General features: G+C 21.3%; 4 protein-coding genes across 12 annotated transcripts in view; 2 read left to right on the top strand and 2 right to left on the bottom strand.

Annotated features, from left to right (window-relative positions):
- Positions 1–1,951, top strand: part of LOC108003763 (protein purity of essence) — a 32,103-nt gene extending 30,152 nt beyond the window's left edge. For all 6 annotated transcript variants that reach the window (XM_062079994.1, XM_062079992.1, XM_062079996.1 and 3 more), the window contains 4 exons: positions 47–501; positions 754–1,078; positions 1,175–1,334; positions 1,534–1,951. In XM_062079994.1, the coding sequence (XP_061935978.1) occupies positions 47–501; positions 754–1,078; positions 1,175–1,334; positions 1,534–1,595 (1,002 nt within the window). In that variant the 3' untranslated portion in view covers positions 1,596–1,951. The remainder of the gene's footprint in view (positions 1–46; positions 502–753; positions 1,079–1,174; positions 1,335–1,533) is intronic.
- A 608-nt stretch (positions 1,952–2,559) lies between these two features.
- Positions 2,560–5,199, bottom strand: LOC108003776 (protein will die slowly). Of its 2 annotated transcripts, none has more exons than XM_017066265.3 (9): positions 4,853–5,199; positions 4,491–4,638; positions 4,283–4,379; positions 3,991–4,154; positions 3,757–3,846; positions 3,261–3,400; positions 2,956–3,187; positions 2,777–2,864; positions 2,560–2,706 (listed from the first exon to the last, which is right to left on the bottom strand). In XM_017066265.3, the coding sequence occupies exons 2-9, from the start codon at positions 4,581–4,583 to the stop codon at positions 2,606–2,608; spliced, it is 1,005 nt and encodes a 334-aa protein (XP_016921754.1). In that variant the 5' UTR covers positions 4,584–4,638; positions 4,853–5,199; the 3' UTR covers positions 2,560–2,605. The 2 variants fall into 2 exon arrangements, with proteins under 2 accessions (XP_016921754.1, XP_016921755.1); XM_017066266.3 differs by having other exon boundaries at positions 4,921–5,195.
- A 280-nt stretch (positions 5,200–5,479) lies between these two features.
- On the top strand, positions 5,480–6,660 carry LOC108003752 (uncharacterized). Its single transcript, XM_028669679.2, has one exon. The coding sequence runs from the start codon at positions 5,480–5,482 to the stop codon at positions 6,272–6,274; it is 795 nt and encodes a 264-aa protein (XP_028525480.2). The 3' UTR covers positions 6,275–6,660.
- On the bottom strand, positions 6,132–9,520 carry LOC108003775 (sec1 family domain-containing protein 2). 3 transcript variants are annotated; one of them, XM_017066263.3, is made up of 10 exons: positions 8,917–9,520; positions 8,549–8,791; positions 8,192–8,461; positions 7,922–8,104; positions 7,575–7,832; positions 7,374–7,502; positions 7,074–7,305; positions 6,887–6,995; positions 6,621–6,770; positions 6,132–6,518 (listed from the first exon to the last, which is right to left on the bottom strand). In XM_017066263.3, exons 1-10 carry the CDS (start codon positions 9,115–9,117, stop codon positions 6,311–6,313), a joined length of 1,983 nt encoding a protein of 660 aa, XP_016921752.2. In that variant the 5' UTR covers positions 9,118–9,520; the 3' UTR covers positions 6,132–6,310. The 3 variants fall into 3 exon arrangements, with proteins under 3 accessions (XP_016921752.2, XP_016921753.2, XP_061935981.1); XM_017066264.3 differs by having other exon boundaries at positions 7,074–7,209; XM_062079997.1 differs by lacking the exon at positions 6,621–6,770.
- Positions 9,521–22,433: the final 12,913 nt, after the last annotated feature.

Below are 22,433 nucleotides of genomic sequence, written 5' to 3'. Positions count from 1 at the left end.
TTTTTGCAAACATTACATATTTTTTTGTCTCTATTCTTGTATTTAGGTTTTGGCCATTTATACATTTTCAAAACGTTGCAATGTTGAAGAATTTGAAACAAAACAAAGAAAAACAGTAGGATATACCACTGTTACACATTTCAATGTTGTTCATGTAGATTGTCATATGTCTGCAGTAAGACTGGCACGCGGCAGAGATGAATGGGAAAGTGCAGCATTGCAAAATGCAAATACTAAATGTAATGGACTCTTACCATTATGGGGTCCTCAAGTTTTAGAATCTGCTTTTGCTAGTTGTTTAGCAAGGCATAATACTTATTTGCAAGAGTGTACGAGTCATCGTGACATATCTTATCCATCAACCGTTCATGATTTGAAATTGTTATTGTTGCGATTTGCTCAAGAAAAAAGTTTTCATGAAGATAGTGGAGGAGGAGGTCCACAATCAAATATGCACTTGATCCCTTATTTAATTCATACTGCACTTTATGTAATCAATACGTATGTTAAATAAGAAATTTTTCTATCCTATTTTTCTTCATATGTTTATATCTATTTTATTTAATATTTAAATTTTCAAACTATATAAATTCTAACAAGATAAATAGTATGTTGTTATAGTATATAATATAATAAGTATATAATATAACAATATAATATATATTATAATACATATACATATATATAATATTGTTGTATAAATTATTTATATATTATAATTATATGACATATATATATATAATTTTTTTGTAGCACACTAGCAGACACTCGAGCAGATAAAACATTAATTGGATATTTGGAAACGCCACCAGGTTCTAGTTGGCTCGATAGTTGTTACGAAGCGGAAGGACCATTTTATCAGTGCACCATGTCTCTCTTGCTTCATTCACCGGCTCGTTGGAAAACATATAGAATAATTCATCTAAATAAATTAATTGTTCTTGCTCATCAACGATATGTTTCGCCATCGGGTCCGACAAAAACTATTGTCGATGTTACTATTAAGCATTACGCTGTATATAAAAACGCCTTAATCTTTTTTGGACTAGTCGATTGTATTTATACTCATTTCTTCAAGGTATATTTCTTGTTATTACTTATTATATATACAATATACAATTCAATCTAAGTAACCTTTTATTTAATTTTATTTTTTTCTCTTGTTTTTTCATAGAAAGTTAACATATTGTCTGATAATCAATGGCCATCAGTTTTGGCTGAATATATCAGGCATAATGATGAAGCTATGTTAAAAGCCTCGGAACATGTATTAGCTACATATCGTGATGAATTGTTACCCTGTACATCTTTCGAAGAATTTTGTGATGTTGTCGGTAAGTAAAAAAAAAAAATAGTATGAATAATGAAAGTAGAATATGCTATAGTTTTTAAGAAAAAAATTTTTTGTTCGTTTTTTGATTTATAAAAATTTCTTCAAATAGATTTTTTTTAAAAAAGTTTCTACTAAATTTAATGCACATTTATCGATTTTATTTACAACGATATTTTGCAATAATTTTTGTTATTTTTTAGGTTTATTGGACGAAATAACGGATCCTACATATATAAGTGACATTTTGCGAAGACTCGGTTAAAAAAAATAAGACGAATACTGCTGAAGAAAATGCACTCTTTTACATATAAATATAATAATTTTCTCCGAATTTTCAAGTTTCGTCCACTTTATTTTCTTTATTTCATACATGCATACATATACATACAACATAAAAATTAATTGCTTTTTCATGTGTTTTATAAAGTTTCTTTTTTTTCTTTATCTCTATCACTATAAATGGAAATAATATACTCGCTCTGTAAATTGCGAGTTATTTTTTGCTTTTTCGATAGAGAAAATCAAATCAGTGTATTGCGTGTTATACAATTCTATAATTGTACGTTAAAAAAAAAATATGTGCTTTAATAAAATACGAAATATCGTATTATAATTTAATATTTCAATCCAATAATATTTATTTATGCTATATTCTGATTTGCAAATAAGGAAGCATAAATATTTTATTTTAAATACGAATATATTAACGTACTTTTTTTTTACTTTTTTTATATATAAATTTATATTACAAGGATTCATTTTATCTACTTTTCTTTTTTTTGTATATTATACATATTATTTTATTCTTTCATTATAGACAAAAAAATATATCCATTTTACAAGTAAATTACATAATGACAAATTTAAAGTAATTGATTATACAATAAATACAGAAATTATAAGAAAAAATTGTTAAAAAATTATTTATCTTTCGGTTTATTCAAAATCAATAGGAATAATTAGATTTATTCATTTATATTAGTCTAAAAGGATTCATAAAATTAACATAATGTGTAATTTTTTATTTTTTGATTATAAATATATTATTTTTGAATTAAATAAATCAAAATTATATTTTTTAAAATTACCCAAAATTATGAGTTATATGTTAAAATAATAAACTTCAAAGTATTAAAATTCATGAAATTAATATCGAAACATGAGCAAATATAAAAATTTTAAAAATAAAAAAGAGAGCGAATAGGACGTTTTTAACAGATACAAGCTTTTTGTAGGATTTTTAATGATATTATGAATAACATAATATATATTCTATGTATCACTTTTCCATAATTTGATAGTTTTATCATTTTCAAGGGCGGCTGAAGCTATAATGTTATCGGTTGGATGACACGTCGTACATAATACAACATCTACAAATCAATAAAGAAATCAATTAAAATATGATATTTCATAATAAAATATATAATTTATTTATTATACCTGTATGACCTTGCAGTTTTTGTACAATTTCCTTAGTCTGCAAATTCCAAATATATACCATATTGTCTTCTGAACCCGAAACAATCCACTGATAAACAAACATAATTCAATTCAATAATGATATAATTTATATAATTATATCTAAACATATTCCACATAAAATTTGCAATATAACTTACTTTTCCTCCTGTAACTGAGAAATTTGCAAAAATACAATATTTTTCATTTTTATGACCTGTATATGTTTTCAAACATTTTCCTTTACTATAATCCCAAAGCTTTAATGTATTGTCCAATGTTGCTGCTAAAATATATTTTCCATTTGGTGAAAATTTTACAAAAGATACAGGAGGATTATCATCGTCGATTAAAGTCTTTAAGCATTGGCCAGATGCTGTATCCCAAATTCGACTAAAGTAATTGAATTATTAATAACATTTTCATATTTTTTAAGAATTTATATAAAATAGAATATATCACTTACCATAATCCATCATAACTACTAGATACAATTAATGATCCATCCCTATTAAAATGAACTGCACTTACAGGATCTGAATGAGCAGGTAATGTTTTTAGACATTTTCCAGTTCTAACATCCCATATTCGAACACTTTCATCAAACTAAAATGTATTTTAATAATATTCATTGAGTTAATATTATTCATGTATACAATTATGTATACAATTATTTATTTATGTATTACTTTATTTATAAGTTATACATAAGTTATATTTTACAAAAACATTTGTAAAAATATTTATTACTAAATTAATTGTTGCTTCTTTTGTAATTTTAATTTTTTTTTAAATTATTTTTATTTTTATATTAAGTTTAATTTATTATTTTGAAATATAATATATATTTCAAAATAAATATAAAATATATATAAAATATATATATATTTTTTTCTATCTTATGTATATTATTCAGATCTGGATATTAAATTTTTATATTAAATTTTAAATTTTATACTTACAGAACCAGAAACTATTAGATTTGATTGTGGATTAAAATTGCAACAGAAGACATAATTACTATGACCTTTTAAAGTTTTTAAACACTTTCCCTACAAAATAAAAAGAATTGTATATAAATTTATTATAATTTAATTTTATTTCATTTATCTATAATAAAATACTTTATTGTATATTAATATAAAATTAAATTTAAATATGAATATTTTCAAATATTTTTTTATATTTAAACTTACAGAACTTAATTCCCATATTTTTAAAGTTTTATCGTCAGAAGCAGATACTAACAATCTACTATCACTAGACCATGCAACATCTGAAATACCAAGCTTATGGCCAGATATAGTTTTCTCAAATTTCCCATCATAGGATCCCCATATTTTAATTAATTTATCTGCAGCTACAAATAAGAAATTAAATTCAAATAAACATAATAATTATAAAATCAATACTTATTACTTAAATTAATGATAAATTAAATATTTGATTTGATGTTACATTGTTTTTAAAATGTATATTTATATTTACAAGAACTAGCAAGCCATTCTCCATTAGGACTGAACTTTACAGAAGAAACTGCTTTAGTATGTCCTGCTAATGTATACTTTAATGTATAATTTGGTTTCTGCAAAAATCAGAAAACAGATTTTTGAGATTATTCAAAAATAAAATGAGAGAAAAAAAAAAGAAAATAATAAAAAAAAGTCAAAAATATTAAAATATAAAATTAACTTACTAATGTTGAACTGCTTTTAGTACCAGTGGTTGGAGCAGTTGCAGTGTTATTAACAGATGTTTGATGCCCTGGTGATGGTCCAAGTGGCACCATTTTCAGAAAAGTTTCAACAAATATATTGACTTAAGATAGAAATTAAATCATATACCTAAACAAAAATTATAATGAATAAAAAAATTTTAATAATTTTCAACATATATATTATTTAATTTAAATAAAAATTTAAATAATTTAAATAAAAATTTAAATAAAAATTTAAAAGAAAATATTTCTTCGTATTTGGAAAAATAAATTTTTTCAAATTCTATTTAAAATGATTATAACAAATTGTATTTTAAATTCATAATATAACCAAAACTTACTAAGGACACCTTTACATTTTCTTAGAATTACTAATACATATGTGATTAAGAAATAATTTTTTATTAACCATTACTTTATCAAGTGTTGAATAGTAGAACTTATCTATTATTTATAAAATTTTTGAATTTCAATTTCTTGGTTATTTTTCTATATAATTTTGTTTTTAATTTTTGAATGTTTTTTATTTATATCTTCATAAATAAAACATTTTTTCATTCATGGAAAGCTTTATAACATCCACACACATGTATACGTACACATATGACAAAAATAAAAAACAATAAGATTGTTACTTTTATAACATTCGATGTTCTATATTAAGTTTACGAAATATAAACGCAGAATATAGCATACACTGCCATCGTGTGACATTAGTTACAATTATAATTCGTGTCTATCCTATTAACTAAAAGATTGTGATACGGGCTTTAGTCTTACGAGAAAAATATTAACTTTTTTAGGCATTTCTAATTTATATAATTCATTATACCAACTATATTGATATCCAATATATATATCTACATATATAATATTTATGCTTATTACGAAAAATAAAAAAAAATCTAAATAGTGATTTAATGAAAATTAATGAAATATAAAAACAAATGAAAATATAAAAAAAATCTATGCGATCTCAAATAGAATCTGGAGCAGAATTGCTCGCAAGATTAAATAATAAACCAAGTTTATGTGGAATTGAAGATATATTATTTCTCGAGGGTCCTCGAAATACAGATATTATAGAAATTAATGGAGAACAATCATCTGGAAAAAGTCTTCTTTTATCTCAAATACTTGCAAAGTGTATTTTACCAAATTATTATCAGATTAAAGGATGTAATGCTTCAGCTATTTTGATAAATACTGATCATCATTTTCAAATTTCAAAATTAATTGAATTAATGAGTGGTATTATAAATGATGCTATGTCATTTGTATCTAAAGCAATGGAAATAGATTTTGATAAAACAACTATTATTAAAAATTCTTTACACAACTTGCATATTATCAATTGTTATAACAGTGAACAATTTTCTCTAACATTACGTACACTAGATGACATATTTCTTGATAATACCAAAATTGCACTTTTAGCTATTGATAGTATAACAGCATATTATTGGCAAGATTGCGAAGACAATATTATTACAATTGATACTTATATAAAAAATTTATTAAAAGTTATTAAAGTACATACAATTCAATTTAATATTGCAACAATATATACTAAATTGAGTGAAAAAATATCTAAGAAAAGAAATAAATTAACAAATAACATAGATTACAAAATATATTTATCTAGAATAAGTAATTCAAAAAATTTTATATGTACATTAGAAACATCGCAAATTATTAAAAAAATACATTATTCTATATTATCTAATGGTATAAAATGGAAGATAAATAGAGAAAGAAAATAAATTCTATTATATTTACGAATTTAAAAAAAAAAATAATTAAAAAAATATTTTTTCTACTATATCCAAAGGATTTAATAATCTAGATCCTGCTAGAATAACATATGGTGTTTTTTTGTTGCTATGTTTTTCTTGTACTATTTCTTGAATTATTTTTGCTTCTTCTGCAGTAATTCCTCCAACAATGTATATTAAAATAAAAGAATTATCTCGAGGATGACGTTTTGTTTTACCTTTTAAGAATAAACTGCAATGCAAGAAAGATTTGTAAGAAAGTTTTAAAGATTTATTGTTTACTTTAAAAGTTTTAATTATATAATATGTTAAGAAAAAAAGAAATAATATTTACTTAAAACTGGCTTGAATAAATGAGGATGATTTTTTATGGAGATCCCGTAATTCTCGATTTATATCTACATCAAATATATCCTTAATAATTTGTTCTAAAATACTAATATGTCGAATTACTTCTTGAGAACTTGGTTTTAACATACAAAATCTATAAATGATTATAAATAAAATTATTTTTGGAAAAAAATGATTAAGAAAAAAAAAATAAAATGAATAATTTATAACTATATAAAGATAAAAATTAAAAAACAAAAAAGTTTTTACCTATAATCTTGTAATATTAAACGTTGTTCCGCGACTAATCGAAGAATATTGATAAAACGCGCTGCAATCCTACATGATGTTTCTTGTGCTACAGTAACATCATTCACTCCTATATAATATGGAAATTCACAAATGTTATTAATAATTTATTACATTATCTAAAAAAAAACAAATATCAAACACCTACCTAATAGTAATAAAGTACGCTGATACGCCGATTTTGTATTAATCAATGGATTTTTTTTTAAAATTTGTAGATCTTCAAAAATCGCATTCGCAATTGATTCTTCTAATTGATGTTCTTGTTGTGCAGAAAATTGTATCTGCGTTCCCGCAAGAGCATAAATGTAAATTAATAACGCTAATAAATTATCAATATCAAGTCCTCTATGAATTCGTGTACGTATAATATTACTTAACTAAAAAATTATTTGATTTAGATATATATCACTATATGAACAAAAATTAAAATTGAGAGAATGATTACCTGTACAAGTATGCTTGAGGATTCTCGACTTACTGAAAGATTTTGTAAAGCTAATTTTTCTAAACTAGTAAGTAATTCAAGCTGACTAGCTTTTTGTGATGTAGATGCTTCAATTATTGCTAAAATACACTACATTCAAAAATTAAAAAACTTCCTAAAATATATTAAATATGTAAAGAAATTAAAAATCAAATAAATCACCTGAAGTTTTTCTATGTGAATTGCTAGAGAAGCAATACTGTTTGTAGATTGAATTTTATTAAGAAATTTTTCTAAACTATGACCAGAAACTCTTGATGGTGTTCTCAATTTAGAGCTATCTGTTGTTAGAGCTATATCATTTAAAAATTGATTAGCTGTATCTAACAATTTTTTTTCTTTTTGTGAAATAAAAAGATCCATCATAATATTTTCTATGCTTGCTAAACATCCAGGTATTTCACATGATTCTAAAATATTCTTAAAATCCATAGAAAAGTAAACATAAAATAAATAAATTAGTAACAATAGTTATATAGATAAATATTATTCATGTATGGTTTACTTACTGTTTTTCCAAACATAGGTGATATGTTTATAGCTACATCATTATCATGATTTGGTAAATGAGGAAATGTTCGTAATATTTTTGTGAGAAAAGATTCTGTATTGTTACTAGTAGGTGTACAAAGATCCAATGTTCTATCAATTAAAATAAGAGAGATACCTACTTCTGGAGAATCTGACAAATGCTATAAACATAACAATGAATTAAAAAGTTATTTTCATTATTATATTAAAATTCATATTTTTATTATCTTATTATCTCTTATACTCACATTTTGATGATTAATATTAGATATATAATTTTCCAAATTTTCTGCAAGATGATCACTAAATTTTCCAACTGAATAAATATCTAATCTAGCTTTTATATTATCAAATAGATTATAAAATGAATATGCTAAAAAATTTAATTTAATAACCATATCTTTTAAAATATTTGTGTCCAAAGGTGGCATCAAATCTCCAAAAGGAGGTGTTACAAACAAATTTTTATTTAAAAAAGCAATAAAAATTGGTGCATAAATAATATTGATAACAGGTTCCTATAAAATAATTTATTTAGTTTTAACTAAATATAAACTTGGAAAAAATTTGTATATTTGAAAAAAATAAATGATTAATTAACTAACTTGAGAAAGATTTCTTGAAGTCATCCAAATTTTAATATCCTTTTTTAATTTATTATAGTTTAATTTTTCTTCGATAGATGATGTTCCTAAATGATTGACAGTGCAACAAGGTACACTGCAATATACAATACAATTTTGGAATATATTCTTTGTTAGAATCATTTTAATTGTACGCTGATAAAATGCTGGATCACTAGATGTTGATATAATAACAGCTTTTTTAACATCTTTCACTTCAATATACTAAAAATAAAAAAAATACAATAATGTTTTCTTTTTATTTTTAAATTTATATGTATTTATATATATTTTTAAATTTATAGTTAGATATGAATAAAATATATATATATATATATATATATACTTACTCGAAAATGATACATGCCAATTTCATAAACTGCAACTGCTCCAGCATCTTTCAATGTTAAATAGCTTTTACCAGCTGTATACCAATGTAAACATTCAATTGCACAATGATCTATATAAACTATTGCATTACATACTTCCATAAAAATATTTGTCCAACTTTCAGAAATAAACTTTTTAATTTCTAAAATAATATCTGTCATTTTTTTTCAGATTTCGTTAAGTATCACTTTTTTGACTTTTCATTATTTATAATTTATTAAGTAAATAAACTAATAAACTTTTATTTAAATATTAAGTATTTATCTTAATGTTATATAGATGATATATATAAATAAAATTGTGATCAATCGAGTTTAATTGAAAGAAAATTGAAACAAAAATTTCGTAAATTATTCGTATATTATATACATTATATATATATATATATATATAAACTTCTTTATCAATTATTATATTTTCAAAATAAATATAATGATACAAGTCTTGTCACCAAAATGTCATCAAATTTGATACAAACAAAATTGCCAAATGTGGTTTTTATGTTAATTCCACTATCACTATGAGAGTCAATTCCTTCCTGTTATATATCTTTATCGCTATAATGCAATGACGCCATAATTTTGGCGGGAGTCTATTGTAATATAACTTATCACATCGCTAAGCTATTTTTCGGAGTTTTTGAATTGTGTAATTTATAGATAGATATTGTGCGTAATTTAAATTTTTTTTTAATTTTACTATTTTAAATTTAGTTTATTTTTTAATAATTTATATTTTACAAAAAGATGAGTAATAGAAAAACAGAATAAGATGAATTTCAATATTTTTGCGTTAGTATAATTTAAAATATAAATAATAGTATAATTTAAAATTTATAATAAATAAATAAATAATATATTCTGTACATAAATAATAATAATAGAAGTATATTTTTGTTTTCTTTTTATAGGAAAAAAGAAAAAAATCATTTCGTTTTGATTGAAAGATAAAGATTGGAAGCTATAATTTAAAAAAATGCAAATTATTAAACTCAATATATATATATTTCTCATTTAAAAATAAATTTTAGAAAATTTTGCATAAATTAAATAATTTATGCAAAAAGAATTTTAAGTTTAAATTATAAAGTTTTTGTTAAAAGTATTGGAGATAAATTTAATACAATATAATTACACAATTAATATATGCTATCTTTAGTTGTCCATGTATTAAAATATATTTACAAGTTTTAAAGTTTATTTTATTAAATGTTTATATAGATTATTATTTAATAAATGATTTAAAAAAAAATAATAAAATTTTAATATATGCTTTCTGAATATTTTAGATTTTTAAGATTATTATACTGTTATGTACAAATTTTTTTTTCTAATTTCTATAATAGATGAATGATAAAACTGATATTAATAATGAAGAAAATTTACTTTGTTTAGAATCCATTATACTATTATTATTGTTATATAATATATATGTTGTATAATACATATATAAAAGTTTCAGAAATTATAAAAGAAATTAACAATTTAAATTTGATTAAAAATAATGAAAAAATAATAAAATTTTGTTAATATTAAAAAATTTTATTATTATTAATTTATATTAAGTTTTATTATTATTGTTATTAATGAAACCATTGATTATCATTAAAAGTTTATTTAAGATACTACAATTTACCGAGAAATTTTAATAATCATTACAGTTTTTAATATTAAAGATAGCTAGACATGGAGATTACAATATACAATATGGAGATTATTAGAATATATATTAAACAAAATATAAATAAATATAATATAAATATAATGATATAAAATAAATATAAATTTCATAAAACTTTAGTCTTAAATAAATAATAGATATTATCATTTTATTTTTCTAGAACTAAAACATAGAGTGTTATATATAGAGTGATATTATCATTTTATTTTTCTAGAACTAAAACTAAAGTGTAGAATTGTTACAATTACATATAGATAAGTTTTGATATAAAATTAGAATCTTGAAGGATTAATTTTCAAAAACATTGTTGAAATTTATGTTTAATATTATTGTATTTCAATACAAATATAGAAATATATTTTTCAATCAACATAAATAAAAACTGACACATATAGATAAAAAAAAAAGAATTATTTAACATATATAACATATATAAAAATAATATTAAAAAAATTAACTTTTATTTTCTGATGAAACTAATACAAGTGATAGCAAACAAAAGGATTATTTAAAAGTAAATCTATAAATTATATATTATATTATATATTGCATATATTGTAAATTTTTTTATATTTATATTTGTTTATATTCATATTTTATCACGTAAGCTTACATTTAAATTATCTATTATATTATTATATTTTTTAATTTTCTTTATTATTTTTTGTTTTGTCTTTTATATCTGATTAATATTGCACATATTTTAATTCATTTCATTCATAACAAAAAATATATTTTTAAAATTTATTTTTTCTTTAAATATTTTAATTCTATGACTATATGGCAGTAACATTTTATATTGTTTCAAGTCATAAGTCAAATATTACATGTTTCTGCTTAATCTAATTGTAAATGGAAATAATGTAATATCACGGATTTTTTAGTATTCGAATATTAAACTAATCGTTGTAATGTAAAATCAGACATTATTTAAAATATACTATTTAATGATAAATTAAAATTAAAATAAAATCTATAGATTATAAAGTTATTGTGAACTAGATACATTGCCTTACTATTATAATTGTTTTTTTTTTCGAAAATTTTTTTATGAATAAAACTATAATACCGCAAAATAAAAATTTATTGCTATATATATATATTAAAATTATTAAAATTATAATAATTATATTAAAATTATTATATTATATTAAAATTATTCACTAATTATTAATAAGATTGTTTTTAATATGTAAGATAATAAATAATTAGGTAATAATTGCTTAATTAAATATTTGCATTATCTATATATTGATCAAAAATATTTCTGTTCGAAAATATCAAGAAATAATCGCAAAAAAATTCGTTGTCGGTTAGATCACATGATGGAACAATTGCAATCGACAATTTGAATTTTATTTAAATAAATGAATGCATTTTTAAATACGATGCATTTCTGAACAATTGTATATTATATAAACTAAATTATTATATTATATTAACAATGAACGTGCTTCTATAAACAATAGAACAAAAGAATAAACATTAGAAGAATCAGACATCGTAACGACTAATGAAGAGAATAATTATAAACAAATGCGTTTTCAATTATATTATTAAATATTCGCGCAATTCTCTATTCGAAACTATTTAATTAATTTATAACAGAAAATCTACATCTTTCAACAGAATTATTTTCTAACTTGATGAAAAATGATGTGATTAATTAATTAGTTTCATAAATATTTTCATTTACCAGCTAAGCAGAATTGTACTATAGAAAAAACAAAATTTTTAAGATTTTCCATTTTATAAATAACGAAAAGTCTATTGCAAATCTTCTATGAAGGATCAATTATCTTCTAATCTCATATATAATTTGAAAAGACATTATGAAAAAGATATTTCGATGTCTATCGTCAAATATTGAAAACAATTTATTGATTCGAGGATGATTTGTCTATGACAGCCCAGAATAATATTGTACCGAATTGTGAAAGAAACCGTGATTGTTCATGTATCAATTACGATTCAAATATTCAAATAGACACTGATTTCCTGATCGTTTTTAAGTCAATCATTATTAATAACTTAATATGTAGATTATATTTATATTAATTAAATTAATAATTAATAATTTAATAAATTATTAATAAATTATACTATAAATTAGCAATATAAGTTAGTTAATAATTTTGATATAACACGGAAAGAAGATAATATAGCAGTTAATATAATAATATATATCGATTTGTGGTATATTGTATATCGATTGTGATATATAAATATTGTGGATAATATAGACGATTTATGGAAATACGGAAAATAATAAAATAATAAAATTATTCGAATAAAAGAAATTATTAATCAATGAATAGTTTCTATAGCATTCTTTAAAAGTTTTTCGATGGTTTTGATAATTAATTATTGGTATTATAAACATTAACCTTTTTTAAGAGTTATAATGCAAGATTTAAAATTCAAGAATGACAAGATTGATCACATTATAAATCGCACGTGCGAAGGAAATTTCATTGCCAAATTTTCAAATATTGGAAAAGACTCAAACTTCACGTGGAATAATATTGATTAATATAATTCTTTTTTTAATTAATTAGCCACGTACCCGAAAACATCGAAACAAAAAACAAAAAGGTATAACGCAGTGTACATAGTTTATATAGTTTGCGTACAAATAAAGAATTGCGAAGTGCAGAATTAAATTCGCAAATAAAAATAACTTCTAATCAAACATTATTTTTTTTTTCACGCAGATAATCTCTTCAAAACTAAGTCAAATTATATAGTATATATGTTCTGTTTTGTACATCTATTTACAAATCCTACATAAATTCTAAATTTTTCTAAAAATTGGCCTATATTTTTAGTATTTTCTCCATAAGTTTGCAATATAATTTTATTATTGAGGAATTATATAATTGGAAATAAAATGTAAGCGAACGAAATGGAATGTTTTGGATATTGGAAATCAATTAATTTCGTGTCAAGGGAAACGCTTATTAATAATTCTTTCGGATATAATAAATTTAATATCAGTATCTCTTGCCTGGCCATAGATAAAATCATTATATTTGCCGAATCTTTCATTTTTTCAGGTAAAGAAAAAATTAAAAATACATATTAGTATCTTGTATTAGTCAATTTTCAATTTAATCAATGTAGCAAAAAATAAACATGCTCATTTTGAGCATTTTTGTATAGATCAACATTGGGCTGGTCCTCACTTATTATGGCAGAAGATCCAGCTCGGTTGGCAGCATTTTCACGTGGCATAATTAAAGCAAAAAAAAAAAAAAAAAAAATGAGATAGCAAGCAATAGAATATTTTCAATAGTCTAACAATAATTTACAAGTGAGTTCTTTAACACTTTCCAAATCCACAATCTAAACAAAGATATAGCAGTATGTTAATCATTGCACAAATCATATTTGTACGTCTAGTGCTTTGGATCATCAAACGATCGCAACGATTTTGATTACTACGCAAATCCGCGAGGACTCATTCTTCGAAACCACTTTCCAATGCGGTTATTCTTTCTTAATTCTTTCTTAATTTTTATGGAAAATAATGATTGGACGATACAATTCACATCAGAATATAGTTAAAATCATTATATTCAGTCATCAATTAATCGTAAACAGTTAAAGTAAACCATTATTTGTTCATTCCAAGTTCATAATATAAACGATTTTTTATGACATAGATAATTATTTGAGTTCAGAAATTTCAATAAGGCAAGATGTGAGGAGTGTATCGGGAAGTGTTCATCAAGAATTCCTGGTGCTACCCAGAGGCATTACCAAGAAAATCATTGTGGAGATTTTAATCAGTAAAAGTTTGACAATTCCGGCCTCCTCAGCAGGGGGAGGGGAGAGAGTCGGAGTGTCCTATAATAATTTCTCTTACGTATAAAAAAGAAAAAAATAATTTTTCGAATAATATCATTAATTCAGGCATCAGATTTCTGCAATATTCAAAATCATTAAGTTTAGACTTTAACAGAAATATTTACAATATTATAAAATTATTCTATGATGTGCTTGATGTATAAATTTTACATATGAGAGAACTTTATATGGAATTTTGACAACTATATTATAAAAATAAAAAAAAATCTTATAAAATAATTGTAATGTTATAATAAAATATGTTATAAATTTCTTTTTTTTTTCTCTATTTTTATTTCATACGTTAATCTAATATTTAATAAAAGATAGAAGTATATATATAATATAAATTTTTTTATTTTTGAAAATTCAATAATAAAAATCAGTAACAACAAAGCTATATTTATTAAAAACGAAAAGTATTTACATTGTTTTTTATATTATCGCATGATTATTTAGATCTGCTGATTAAAATTTTCACGTTGAAAAATAAATTTAAAAAAAATTAATTTTTTTGTTTTTTTTTTTGTTTTAAATATTCTTTCGATATTTTTATTATAATCTGCGTATCTTGATTTTTCAATTTTTTTTCTCCTTTCTTTTTTTTTTTCTTTATTAGAATTCTTCTTTATTTTCTTTGTTAACCTCTTTAGTTTTTGTTTGCTTTCCTTTTTTATTTCTTTTATAATTGTCTTTTTTATTTTCAATCTCCTCTTTATTTTGTTTTTCTTTCTCTTTTTTCTTTTCTTTCCATTTCTTCTATAAAGTTCACTATCTTTTTATTCGATTTTTTTTTCTTTTTTGTAATCTATGTCTCTTTTTAATATTATTATACTAATTTTGATGTTTTTATTTCTCTATGATTATTATTGGAGATGGATTTGAATTTATCGCTTCTTGCATGTTGTATATGAATATGAAAATGAGTGAGATGAACATATAGCTGTCGAATGTGAGTAATTGAGTCGGACGCATATAGCAATGTATGTCACGTGAAAGAATAAAGATCTCAAAAAATGTCAATCAATGTATTTAATCCACCTTCTTGAAATAAAAAATAAACTGCGTACCAATAATACTATTCCAACAATTATTATATACTATAATTTTTTATTAAATCCCAATATCTATTTATAATATATTTTTTTTTGACTTTATTTATTCTATGATTTTGTTTTCTCATTCTAATATCTCTGTTTCATATAATGTCATTGCCTATCAAATTTTAAAACATTTTCATTTTTCTGCAAAATTCTTTAAATAATTTCTCTTCTTCCTTATTCTCTGTTTTTTTCATTCCTATTAAAGTCAACTTAACTTTAATTTTGAATATTACAGAAATTGATACCTAAACTGATAGTATTATTTGAAGAACTATTTACTTAACCTATTATACAATCCTTTGTATTATGAGCTTGAAGTAAACAAATAATGGTTTACTTTAATTGTTTCCGATTGATTGACGATTAACTATAATATCATTCTGATTCTAACTGTACTCTGATGAGAATGTATCATTACTAAATTCTATCTTATCTTAATTCTATTTTATTCTAATTGATCTGATCTAGAACACTCGTAAATCTTGGTTTTTCCTCCAATCATTATTTTCTGTGAAAATGCAAATTAACAGGAATCAATAATGAAACATTGAAGAATGATATCTAAGAATAGGCTCTCGTGGAATCACGTTGCAATGCGTGAGGATCAAAGTGCTTCCATAATGTCGCAAGATATCTTGGCATACAAATATGACTTGTGAAATCATTATGTTATTATATCTTCATTTCGATTGCTAATAAAGAAAGCGTTAGAGAACTGTATCCACTCGTAAAATATTGTTAGATTATTGAAAATATTGGAATCGTTGAAAATAAAATTTAAATTGTCTGATCACTTTACAAGTCTTGGTTTTGTCCTTAACAATTTCTTCATTCCCTCTATTCTGTTTCTTTATTTCTTCATTTTTCGAGTATTGTTTTTTTCTTTCTTTTATTCTTTAGAATTAGTTCAAGAACTGTCAATATCATCTTGAAAGTTTTTCAGTAAAATTTATTTAATTTTTTTTCTTCTTTTCTTTTTTTTTCTTTTTTTTCTACATTTTATTTATTTCCTCTTAATATGCTATTTTTAAATTTTCAAAGAAAACATATATCTTTTCTTTTCTTTTCTCTAAACTTTATCATGAAGTTATAAATATAAAAATAAATTGCATTTATTGTTTCCTTATTTTTTTCAGAATTTCATTTATCTTTTTCTGAGCTTAGTATCATTTTTGTTAATTTTTTATTTAATATTTGCATAATAATCATTTTGCATATACTTTGTATATTATATTCAATAACGTCAGTCCTCTATAATTTTTAATTTTTTTATCTTCCTTTTTCTTTTTTTTAGCATATTCATTTCTTTTTATATCTTGTTGATTAATTTCTAATATTCCTCTTTTTGGATATTTATCTTCATTTATTTCATTCTCTTCTGGTTCCTTCAGTATTTCTGTTTCTTTCTATTATTCTATTTTTTCTCTTCTTTTTTCAATTTTAATTTCTTTTTTTTCTTGATTCATAAAATCATTCATAAATTAATTCATAAAATCATCAATAACTTCTCTATTTTTCTATTTCTCCATTTCAATTTCTATTCCTTTCCTTCTTTTTTTATTTATTTAATTTATTTATTTATTTAATTTTAAACTTTGATCTTTGTTCCTAATTTTGTTTCTTTTTCTCATGCTCATTTTTTTCTTTTGTTTTTGCATTTTATTTTTTTTATAAATTTCAATTTTTTCTTTTAAAAATTTTTTAAACCTTTTCTTAAAGATTCTTTTTCTTTTTCTCCATTCTTATTTTGTCACTTCTTTTTTCTAATTTTCTTTTTGTTTTATTTTTCTAATTTCTAATTCTTTTATTTCTGCAGTTTTATTTACTATTTTACCTCTTACAATTTTTTATGATGGTGTTTTTTTTTTTCGTTAAAAATGTCTTTTTCTATAATCCTTTTCCTTTCTTTTTCTTTATTTTTTTTTTTTTTTAGTTCTTTTATTTTGTTCTTTATTTCTATTTTAAGTGGTATTCTTTTATTTTTTTTATTTTCTGTCATAATCTTATTGAATATTATATTTCAATTTTTTTATTATATAATTTCAATAATAATATTATTGAAATTCCTTTTTCTCTTATAAAAATCTAGCTTTCTTTTCTTCTATAATTGCTATTTAAAATTATTCATCCTTTCTTATCCATTATATTTCTATCTTTTGTTTTTTCCTCTTTAATCATTCTTTGATCATCTTGATCATCTTCTCTTTTTCTTATTGAACTTTTTTTCTGCTCTGTTTCGACGTTAAAATCCATCATCACAAGTGATCATTCTTCTTTTTTTCTTTTTTCCTTATTCGTTTTTCTTCCATACTTTTTTCCTTGACTAAATGCTTCATTTTTTTTCGTTCTTCATTCTCATTTTTATTACTATTCTATTATTATTTTTATCTCTATAATTTTTTCTCATCATTAATTTTGTTAAATTTTTTTTCATTGTTATTATGATACTTTTTTTTGCTTTTTCCTTTTTATAATCTTTTTATACTGTTATATATAGTAAATTTAGATTAAATATACGATATTTTAACACAAATAATATTTTGATTTTTCAAAATCAATTTTACAATGTTATTAATATTATTATTTTAGATACAAATTAGATAAATTAATAAATTATTTTTCGAAAGAAATTTTTTATTGCAATTTTAATAATAATTAATTTTTTGTTCATTTAATATTTGATTGATAAATCACATTTTTGTTTTAATTGTTTTGCTTAAGAATCATATATATTTGATACAATATTTTTATAATTATTATATTGTATTATTGTATTATTGTATTGTATTTATTGTATTATATTATACATTCATAATTCTAGCATAATAGAATATTGTATTATTTTTTCTCTTTATTTCACAAATCAATTAATGTCGATAGAAAAGCGTCATTTTTTTTTTCATTTTTTACATATGTATTTAGATATTTTCTATAAGATTCATATCTTGGATTTTGAAAAGGCTATTCTAAGATTTGAAATTTGAAATGATTTGAAATGATGAATCCGCATTTACTTTTTAATTTTACTTTTTTTTCTTTTCATATTGGAATATAACGAACAAAATTATTCATTTAATAATTTTTTTTCCAATTTCTAATAATTTTGCAGCTTAATAATTTTCTAATAATTTTTTGATATTCTCTTCTTCTCTTCTTATTAAAAGATAATAATTTCGAATGATCTCCAAAACATAGGAATATCATTTTTGAATTTTTTGTTGGTCGATTATTGGTTGATTAGTAAATTTTGAAGCAATTTCGTTGATAATTTAAGTTGGAAAATAATTTTTTTATGTAATAATTTAGTTCACAATAATTTATTACGAAATATTTTAAAAATATTTTAGTATTTTATTCTAGAAACTATGATTAACATATAATTCTAGTTAGTTTAATAACAACTATTGACATTTGTTGTTGAAAAAAATTATGTTTATAATTGATTTTAAAAATTTTAATGCAAAAATATTATATTATTTGTTGTTATTCTATTTTACATTTATTTATTATGTATTATTATTTATTATTATAAAAATATTCAATATTATTCAAATATTCAATATTATTTATGTTAAAAAAAATATGTATATTTACTTTTCTTTAATAGCTTTATCAGTAATTTTTTGATAATTTTCTCTATTCTTTAAACTTATTAAAAGTTAAACTTATTACTTTAAATTTTTCTAATCATTATATTTTCAATCATTAAAATTTCTGTTATATTTCAAATATATACTTTTATTATTTTTTTCTTTATTTCCTTTTTTTTATTTTATTTTTTTTCTCAAATTTGTTTTCTACTATTTTTTTTTCTCTTTCATTTTATCTATGCTATTTCCGTTTATCTTTATTTTTATATATCCATTTTCACATCTTTCTCTCTTTTTTCTTCTCTTATTTTTATCAGTATTTTAACTCTTTCTCATCCTTGATCAAATTATTATCTATATATTTTTAAATTTTTTTTCTTCACCATTATTTTTTTGTCTTCTCAGTTTTTTAATTCTATAATTGTTATATTACTATCTCCTTCTATTTTTTTTTGTTTTTATAATTTTCACTCTTTGTTTTTATTTCTTTTTTTAAAAATTTCTATTTTATTCTTTCTTTTTCTTTATCTTAATACTTTTTTTTATTTTTCTTTCTATTTTTTCGTTTCTTTTTTATTTATTCTTTTTTTTCCATTATGTTTTCTTTCATTCCTCTTCTTCTATTCATCTTCTTTTATCCTCTTTTGATTTATTCTGATATTTTTTTCGTTTCTCTTTTTTGAATTTGCTTTCCTTTCTTTCGTATCTTTCTTTTTCTCTTTCTATTCTTGATCCATTTATTTTTCTTCTCTTCTTCAAGAATCCTTCCAATATTTTATCTGCTTATTTTTTCTCTTATATATTTACTTTCTCGTTATTTAGTATCTTTCTAATCTTTTTATTCATTTCATACTTTTTCCTTTTTTCGTCTAATTTTATTTTTTTTTTTTCATTCTTTTCTTTATTCATTTCTTATTTTTTTTTTTAGCATAATATTTTTCAAATCCGTTTTTTTCATCTTTTTTTTTTAATTCTTAAATTTGTTTGCTTTTGGCTATTATACATATTATCTTATATATTATATATAATATCTTATATATTATATATATTATATATTATAAAATTTAGAAACAAATAATTATATTATATTAAAACAAATTACTTTACTTTTAGAGCAATAAAAAATTATTGCTCTTTTTTTGCAATTTTATAATTTTCAACATGTTAACTTAAAAGATAAATTTTAAATTGTGAAATTCATTAATTTAAAAGTTATACATGTCATACAAATTAAATATTTTATTATATTAATTTGTAGTCGTGAATTATTGATTGTAGATGGAAGCATGATAATGACCATTTTGACCAAATAAGTCAAATATTTTTATATTCATATATGTATATTTTTAGTATTTTGTCAAAAAATGTTCTAAGATTTAGAAATAACACTTTTTTTAAAAACATTCGAAGAATTTATTACTTTTGCTTACTTTATTTTTTTTTTGAAAATTACATTTTTTAAAAAATTTTTTTTTTTTATTTTATTATTTTATTATTTTTTATTTCTTTTTCTTTTATAAATTCATTCGATACAAATTGATTTAATTAGAACAAAAATAATTTATCAAAATAATAATTGCTGCTGTTTCTAGTTAAGGAAAAATTTTATTCTAATTAACTCAGGAACTTATTATTTAATAGAACAAACTGATGAAACTGTGAATACTGTTAGAAAAGAAAAAAAATAAATTATATATAAATGTATATAATATATATTAATATATAAATGTTAATATATATTAATTATAATATATTATATATATATATTATATATATATATATTTATAATATATATATTTTTTCTTAAAGTATTTTTTGCAAAAAATGTCCACTTTTAGTGAAAATTTGAATCAAAATTATTAAAATTTATTATTAAAATTTTGAAATTCAAATGTGGAAAATTTCAAAATGTGGAAATTATTTTGAAAGCAAATTGATTTTTTTTTATAGATTATATATTTTATAGGTTATATTCTCTAATATATTAATAAAAATGGAATTGGATGCCTAATTAGAAGATAAAAAATATGCGAATCAAAAAAGTAATAGTAATCATTATAATATATTTTAATGTGAATATTATCGAAATGTGAATAATACCATTGAATAATAGAAAACTAAATATATATCCAAATAAAAAATATTAAGATAGCAAATGGAATCAAAATGAACAAAAATACTTTGAGAACAGTCTGAGAAAATTTCAATTGCGAAATTTGTCTCAGAACGAAATAGATGAGAATAGAATTTAAAAATACGAAGTTGAAAATAAAGACTTCTAGAAATAATATATATTTGTTGAATATCCGGTTGAACAGAATATATAGAATGGAAAGAACTATTTCACAATATTCATAAATGATTACATTCACTATAAAAGTTTTCAGTCGAGAACAAGTCTAAAATAGGAATGTTGATTGAATGTATAAAAAGCAAAAGCATATTAGAAAAACAGAATAAAGTTTATATATATAATATAATGGAATATATAAATAAAAAACTGAAAATCTATATCACGAATGAAGGCACAGAATTCGATTGAATTTTATTTATACATTTCAATTGGAATAGAAAAGCTAAAAGATTAATCGAACATTAATGGAAATAACTAAACCACTGCTATTTAACTCGAGAATAAATTATGAAATGTGGGGCAAAATAATGTATATAATTACTTGTTGAATAAATCACTCGTAATCGATAAGGAGATGATAGAAAAATAGATATAAAAAACAATTTGTTAACACTTCAAATATTTGAAACTGAAGTATATGCAAAGAAATTTGGATCATTCAAGATCGAATTAAGAAGCGAAAAACATGTTCGTAGATTATATTAGAAATGATTATAGATTATGAAATTTGTGAAAACAGAAAATTACAGTAGCGAAAAATATGAAGTTTATATCTAATTCAAGAGACATGGAGACTGAACAAAAAGAAATGGATTAATTTGTTTCGATTCTCAAGAAGAGAATGAAAATGATGAAGAATAAGAAATAAATGAACAAAAAGAAAAAAACGACATGAAATCACAATTGAGATTTGAAGAAATAGATTCTAGAGAAGGAAACAAGAAAGGAGAAAAAAGTTAAGAACAAAGAATATAGACATTGAAAAAATCAACTTGAACAAAATGAATTTTAATTAGATATGATGGTAGTGCATATTTAATATATGCAGTCAGATTATGAATGATCAAAATACACAAAATGGAAAGCAGCAATGGATGAGAAAAAAAAATCTCTGGGAAAGA

Source organism: Apis cerana, linkage group LG10 (genome assembly GCF_029169275.1).
Source record: "Apis cerana isolate GH-2021 linkage group LG10, AcerK_1.0, whole genome shotgun sequence".
Classification (NCBI taxonomy): Eukaryota; Metazoa; Arthropoda; class Insecta; order Hymenoptera; family Apidae; genus Apis; species Apis cerana.
This window is presented reverse-complemented; position numbering and strand designations above follow the sequence as displayed.